At 47.6% G+C, this 8,032-nt stretch overlaps 1 protein-coding gene across 3 annotated transcripts in view; it reads right to left on the bottom strand.

Annotated features, from left to right (window-relative positions):
• Positions 1–7,499, bottom strand: part of CTDSPL (CTD small phosphatase like) — an 88,873-nt gene extending 81,374 nt beyond the window's left edge. For all 3 annotated transcript variants that reach the window (XM_087824860.1, XM_087824859.1, XM_087824858.1), the window contains exon 1: positions 7,392–7,499. In XM_087824860.1, the coding sequence (XP_087680986.1) occupies positions 7,392–7,470 (79 nt within the window). In that variant the 5' untranslated portion in view covers positions 7,471–7,499. The remainder of the gene's footprint in view (positions 1–7,391) is intronic.
• Between the last annotated feature and the right edge of the window lie 533 nt (positions 7,500–8,032).

Consider the following 8,032-nt stretch of genomic DNA (forward strand, 5'->3'; position numbering starts at 1 on the left):
CTCATGTAGCCCAGATTAAGAGCTGAAGAGGCTGGATAGAGAGGAAAAACCAATAGTTGCAAACATAAAGAGTACCCTCAAAAGCCTACTCTTTGTAAAAGAAAGTCCAGCAAGACAGAAAACTTTCAGACAATAACTGCTCTACTGCAGCCTAATACCACCCCCCCCACACACACACACACTATGGCCCCACTCCCACCCATGTGAGCAAAATTCAATGGGTATCTAGAATTCCATCCTAAGTAGGGTGTAAGGAAGCACCCACCACCCCTACTGGGGTAGTGTCAGAGAAGACCAAGAGAAGACAGCTGGTTATGAGTCCTCTCCTCTCCCATGTGGTCAGGGCAGACCACATGGCCAGCTTAGAATTCTATCCCTACGGGGCAGTAATGAAGTGCTCCTCTCCTCCAGACGGGTAGTACCAGAGAAGGCGTCAGAAGAGTCAGGGATTTCACCACTGCGTAGTGGTAATGACACCACTCCCACTGCAGTTCAGGAGAGACCATGTGGGAGCTGGAACTCCCTCCCTTGCCCAGGAGTGTCTCAAAAGAAGCCAAGTGGAGATCCTAGACTTCTACCTCTATCAGTAACAAGGCAGTGCTGCCCCTTCTCTACTGGAGCACCGTCAGAGAAAACCAATTAAAACAGGACATTTAAATAAGATGCAGAGTTTCAACTGTTCACATTTCAACTGTAATTCAGCAGCTATTCAAAGAATCTGAAAATCTCAAACCAAATAAAAGACAACCAATAGGTGCCAACACCAAGACAATGGAGATGTTACACTTATCTGACAAAGATTTTTAAAGCAGCTCTGATAAAAGCAATTAGGAACACATTTAAAACAAATAAAGAAAATAGAAGGCCTCAGCAAAGAAATACAAGATATAAAGAAAAACTAAATGGAAAACTTAGAACTTAAAAAAAAAAAAATTGAAATAAAAGCTCAGTGGATGGGCTCAATAACAGAATGGAAGAGACTAGGAACAAATGAATGAACTTGGAGACAGAATAATAGAAATTACCTAATCCGAATCAACAGAGAGAAAATATTTTTTTTAAAGTTAGTACTGATAAACTTGTGGGACTATAACAAAGGACCTAATACTTGAGTCCTCAGAGTCCCAGAAGGAGAAGAGAAACGGCGGCACTTAAAAAGTACTTAAGGAAATAATGGCTGAAAACTTCCTAAACTTGGCGAGAGACATAACCCTACAAATTCAAGAAGCTGAGTGACCCACAAACAGGATAAACACAAAGAAATCCACGCTAAAATATATCATAACTAAACTTCTGGAAACGAAAGATGATGTCACTCTGGAAGACAGTTTGGTAGTTTCTCACAAAACTAAAAATATTCTTACCATACAATATAGCATTGGTGCTCCTTGGTTTTTACCCAAATGAGTTGAAAATTTACATTTACAGAAAAACCTGCATATGAATGTTTATAGCAGCTTTATATTCATAATTGCTAAAACTTGGAAGCAATCAAGATGTCCTTCAGAAAGTGAATGGACAAATTGTGGTGCATCCAGACAACAGAATATTATTCAGCACTGAAAAGAAATGAGCTATTAGGCCATGAAGAGACACAGGCAAAAAACTGAACCTAAGTCTCTCGCCTTATAAAAATATTAACCCAGAATAGATCAGGGTCTGAAATATAAAATGTAAAACTACAAAACTTTTTTTACAAAGAATAAGAAAATATCTTTGAGACCTAGTGATAGATAAAGAGTTTTGAGACCTGACATCAAAAACACAAACGATAAAAGGAAAAACTGATATACTGCATGTCAAAATTAAAAACGTTTTCTCTGCAAAGGGCCCTTTTAGGAGCATGAAAAGACAAGCTACAAACAAGGAGAAAATATTTGCAAACCACTTACCTGACAAAGGACTAATATCTAGAATATGTAAAGAATTCTCAAAACTCAACAGTAAAAAAAAAAAAAATTCCAAAACACAAGCAAAAGATACAAAGGGACATCTCACTGAGGACATACAGCACATAAAAAGATGTTCAATATCATCAGCCTTCAGGGAAATGCAAATCAAAACCATAATGACACACCATTACACACTTAGCAGAATGGCTAATATAAAAAATAGTGACAGCATCGAATGCTGGTGAGGATGCAGAGAAACTGGATGACTCACACACTGTCGGTGAGAATGTAAAGTGGTAGGTACTTTTATTCTGGAAATCAGTTTGGCAATTTCTTAAAAGAGTAAATATGCAACTACCATATGACCCAGCAATTGCATGTCTGGGTATTTATCCCAGAGAAATAAAAACTTGTGTCTACATGAAACCTGTACACTAATGTTTATAGCAGCTTTATTCGTAATAGCCAAAAACCCAGAAACAACCCAGACGTCTTTCAAAGGTGAATGCGTGAACAAACCGTGGTGTAGCCACATCATGGAGCACTACTCAGCAATAAAAAACAACAAACTATTAATGCAAACAACAACCTGGGTGAACATCTGGAGAATTATGCTGAGTGGAAAAAGTCAATTCCAAAAGATCACATACTGTTTGATTCCACTTGTACACATACACTCCTGAAATGACAAAGTTTTAGAAATGAAGAACAAACTAACGGTTGCCGAAGGGCTAAGGAGGAGGTAGGGATGGGAGACGTAGGTGTGGCTATAAACGGGCACCATGAGGGACCTTCCTGGTGATGGAATTTTTCTGTATGGTGACTACACCAATGTAAACACCCTGATTTTGTACTATAGTTTTGCAAGATGTTAACAAGGGGGGGGGGGGGCGTATAGAGGGGATAGGGGATCTCTGCGTGATTTCTTACAACTGCATGTAAATCTACAGTTACCTCTAGGTAAAAGTTTAATTTTAAAAAGTTAATCAAACTGAATCTACTTCAAATCTCTTCTGGCATGTGAAAGAACCCTTGCTTCCAAGAGTTTTCTCCTTGCTATAATTTTGTTAGCAGCCCAAAGGTTAAGCTTAAGTGCTGCAAACATTTCGGAGAAACCTACCTAGCACCTTGGGCCAAAATATCTGCCAAAACAAACCTGCCTGCAGAAATCTCACCAAGGGACATGTATTAGCTTACAAAATAACCGTTTAGCTGGAGTCAAGACGTTCTTGCTAATATTGCATATTAATTGAGGTGTGGTTTTTTTGTTTCATTCTTATTCAATTCCCTTAAGTTATTTATTTCCCTCCAAACAGCTCTGAGGAATTTCTTTTCTGTTTTCGTTCAAAAAAATTCATCTGTATAACACGAGTACATTTTCATTAATATTTAAACAAAAAGGCAAAGTTCCCTCACTTCCCATTGCAGCCTTCTCCCCAGAGAAAAATCACCGTTGTCAGTTTGAAGTATTTCTTTCTAGAATTTTTTGTGTATTTCTAGACACATGTAAAGTTTTGCATGTGTGTGTTTTTACAAAGATAGAATCATACTATGTGTTCTGTTTTTCAAGTTCCTTTTTTCCCCTTTTAAAATGCCTTAGAAATGTACATGTCAGTATAATTAGACGTGATTTAACTCATTCTTTCCAGTTGCCTTGCAGTAAGTAGTCTGTGGTATTGATGTACCATAGTCTAATTGTTCGCCTGTTGGCACTTAAGAAGGTTCCAACGTCTGCTATTGCAAGCAATGTAGCCATCAGTGACAATCCTTGTACATATTTCTCTGAGCACATATGAAGATATTTCTCTAGGAGAGAAACCCAGAAGTAGAACTGGGGCTTTGAAGGTATGGCCAACGTTGTTGATTGGCTGAGCCACCACCTGCTCCCACTCATTTTCAATCATCTCCTCCCCTCCTCCCAAAACAAAGGCTAAAAAAGCTGGAAACTCACTATGCTTACAGCCAGTGGCCATGTGACCCAGTTCTGGCCAATTAAACACAAGCGAAAGTATACTAAGTGCTCCCTAGGAATGTTTTTGCTTTCCAGGTAAAAGGGATAGACATGACTGGCACTGTCCCATTTTCCTGCCCTGAAGGTGGCTGTGGTGTTTGGAGGGGTGGCAGCCCTGTTACAACATAAAGGAAAGCCAAGAGATCACGATGATGTCAGCCCTGACCAATGAGTTGCTGAATCAAAGCCAGCAGTAGCCTACCTCCAGGCTGCATGTTATGTGAGAATGAACTCCTACACTGCTATATGGCATAAGCTGCAGTGTAAGTCTGGTTTTCTGTTACTTGTAGCCAAATGATGCAGTACTAAATTACTCTCCAGAAAGCCTGCACTCTATTTATTCTCTCACAAAAGTCTTTAAGAGTATCCATTTCCTAAAACTTCTACTTTGGATGTTGTCAGTCATTTAGATGGTAACCGTGTTGAGTTGATGTGTGAAAATGTTTCCTATGAAGTGGAGCATCCCTTCATATATTTATTGGACATTCGGATTTCCTCTTCTATGACTTTCTTGTTTATATCCCTGGAGCACTTTTTATTGCATTGTTTGACTTTTTCTTATTGATTCGTAAGAGTCAATTTCCAGATAGCAAAACAGACTGAATTAAACTCATGGGGGAAATTTGTCTCTGCATCTTTACACTATCAATCAAATCAAACACAACTAAGTAATAAATCTTCCAGGTCAGGCCAGGCTGACAGTGACAGTCGTGACAGTCATCTCTGAGTGCTGCACCACCACATAGCAATGTGTCAAGAAGTAATTCAATTCGTGCAAAACTGCAGCCCATGCTTAGCACTTCCTCTGCAAATTTACACCTAAAGCAAGGCTTATGAAGTAGTGACACACTGGTGAACCAGGCAGAGTCCTTAACGCACATCATCTCATTTAACCCTCATATCAAACCCAAGAGGCAGTCATTATTCCTATTTCACAGAATAAATAATAAAAGTAAACTTTTAAAATCAATAGGTTCTTTCCTGCCACAAAAACTTACAACATTCTAAGCTCCATATTTAAAAACAAAATGACTGTTTTCCTGAAATTAAAATTATGTAAAATATATTGCGCCTATCTAAATATATCAACATGCTTAAGTTAGAAGCATTGCTAAACCTGTTTAGTGGTTTATGAATCTGAAGAAGCTGTTCCAAAGTCTGGCTCTAAAGTTTATTGCCACACTGGAGTTAACCAAAATTATTTCCATTTTTTAAAGTGAAAAACTAAATTGAGTAGGATTTTAATGCTTCAGCAAAAAAGAAGCTACTAGCTAACTGTCCCAACCCAGAGCAAGGGAGTAAAGAATTCCTCTAATCAGTTAACAATCAACCACTCTGACACTGGAAAACAAACAAAATGAGCTGTTAAAGATGATAAAAGACTGTGGTGAAAAGCAATGTAAACAAGTAGAATAGAACATGCACCATCCTGAGTATTTGGACATGGTTTAGATTTTGGATAGACTGACTACTTTAAAAAGCCTGGCAGCTACAGGAAAAGAGAAAATTGGGGAGGCTCCGGCCCCCGGAGTCAGGTGTGGGGCAGCAGGAGGGCTGAGGCCCTGACAAATATTTCCTTGCTTTATGCCACCCCTCCCCTCACGGAGCTGTGGATTCTCTCTCTGGCAAAGCATCACACAAAGCACTCAACCCACAGCGAGCGGGCGAGGAGCACAGGCATCAAACCTCCTTGATGCCTTCTATTAAACCCTCCCAGGGGACACACCCAGCCCAGAGCCTGCATGCCAGGGCCCCGAGAACTGACAGTCCTCACACGGGAAGACCAGACCACCTAGGTGCTGCCTGCTTGGGCCCCAGGTTGACATGGAGGTTTACCTGAAGCTTCTTGTAGAGTTTTTTAGCCAGTTTGTAAGGCACAGAAAAATGCCTGGGGGAGTTCGAATTCCCATTTTACACAGAAGAAAACAAGTCTGCAGACAGAATGTTTACAGTCTACAAAAGTGCAAATGGGTCGACAAAGCCCCAATCTAGGGTACCTCTGGTTGTTTCTCCCGTTTTCCTGGTGGGCTTGCCCAGTGGTCCCTGCTTGGGGAGAGGCAGTGGCGTGTTCCCTCACCCCACACGGCTCCGTCAGAAGGGCTACACGCCTCACCCCACTGGCACAGCCAGGGTGACAACATATGGAAAGAAACCCGACTCTTTCCCAAAGTCGGCTATGGCCAGGCCAGTCCTGGTGGGCCGCTCCTGACCTCCACCCAGGTGTTCGGTGGGGCACAGCAGTTAAGAAAGTGAGTGGAGCTTTCATCACCAGAACAAAACCAGCCAAATTCCTTGGCCCTTCAGAACCATCTGTCCAAGTCTCAGGACAGCTCATGGGATGAAAAGTAAGCAGGGCACATGGTTGAAGGGGACACCAAGTCTCGGAGAGGGGCAAAGACGAAAAGAACAAAAGGAAGAAGGGAACAGAAGCGGGTGCTGGGACCAAAATGTGCCAGAATCAAACCGGGTGCTGCAGCACAGAGCTGGCTGTCTGGGAAACGCCGCATCTGGCAACCTGCGGGCTCCCTGAGTGCCTGTGAGAGCTGGGCCCTAAATGAGCCCGGGGAGAACCAGGCCTGGCAGGTGCTCCTCACAGGCTGGTGTCACTGAGACTGCAAAGAGCAGAGAAGGGGGAACCAGTCAGCACTGTCCCGCGCCCACCCCCAACCCGCACTTGCACAACCCACTAAACAGACCCAGGCGCACAGCCTCACTGTCTGGTGGACACACATGGTACAGGCAGGCACACACATCTGCACACACAGCCTTCATGTGTGAGCACACACACACACACACCCTCCCAGGGCATGCACACGGCACATTCAACCCGCCAGCTGCGTGGTGTAGGAACACGGTCACACACACAGAAACTCCAGCAGGAGCGAGCACGCGTGCACCACCTCTGCAGGCTCAAGCTCAGGCCGGCAAAGGTGTCTCTGTCTCTCTCTCTCACCCCCCCCCCCCACACACACACCACAACCTCTTAGGGACATACAACCTCTGCATAAGGTACATACACAAACTCACAGCCCGTTAGGAAAACACGCGCTCACACCCATCCCTGCAGCCTCTCAGTTGGAGTGTGCACACACAAGTTCGCCAGGCACGCCCACACACTCACCGCCTCCGTCTCGGGCACGCACCCTTACAAGCCCTCTGGTGCACACACAGAGCCTTCCAGGAACACACACCGGCTCACAACTTCTCCGTCGGCGCGGCGGCCACACAAACTCGCGGCGGGCCGGGGTCGCCCGCCCGCCCGCAGCCTCCCGCCGAGGCGCACACCCGCCTCACCGCTCTCCGCCGGCGCGGGCACGCCGGCCTGTCTCCGCCCGCACGAGCGCACTCGCAGCCTCCCCTGCACCCCACACCCCCGCACCCTCAACCCCCCTCCCCCGGGCCGAGCCCGCGCCGCGCGGCGAACGCGGGGCAGCAAACTCCGGCTGTGCGCGCACCCCCGGTCCGCAGCCGCCCGCGCCCCTCCTCACCTTTCTCGCCGGCGCCCCGCGCCCGGCCCTCTTCTTCCTTGGGGTTGGTCACCTGGGTGATGATGGCCGGGCCGTCCATGGGTGCGCGGCGCGGTGGCCGCCCACCGGCCCCGGCCCCCGCCTGCCGGGCGCGCGGGGGCGCGGCGCGGTGGGCGAGCGGGGCCGCGGGCCGGGGGGGCGCTCGCCGCCGCGGCCGCCTGGGCGCGCCCGCCGCCCGGCCCCGCGCTCCGGGAGAGGCGGCCCGCGCCCGCGCCCGCGCCCCGGCTCCCGCCGCCGCCGCCGCCGCCGCTGGGCTGGAGCGGCCGCCGCCTCGTCACCATGAACCCCGGAGCCGCACCCGGGAGAGCCGCGCGCCGGGAGGCGGAGGGGGAGGCCGGCGCCGCGGGGAGCGGGAGCGGGCGAGGGGGAAGGAGCGACGGCGGAGCGAGGGCGGCGGGCGGGAGGAGGGCGGGAAGGAGGGAGGGCGCGAGGGAGAGGAGGGCGGGCGGGTGGGTGTGTCCCGGCCCTGGGACCGGCCTCCGCCGCCGCCGCGGGCTCTGCCCGCCAGCCCCCGGGGAGAGGGGTGCGGGGTGAGGTGGAGGCGGTGAGCGTGGGGCGGGAGGGGGCGCGTGGGGGTCCCGGGCAGGTGAGTGAGGTGCAGG

The sequence above is a fragment of the Miniopterus natalensis genome, chromosome 15 (genome assembly GCF_054644295.1).
Source record: "Miniopterus natalensis isolate mMinNat1 chromosome 15, mMinNat1.hap1, whole genome shotgun sequence".
In the NCBI taxonomy this organism is placed as follows: Eukaryota; Metazoa; Chordata; class Mammalia; order Chiroptera; family Miniopteridae; genus Miniopterus; species Miniopterus natalensis.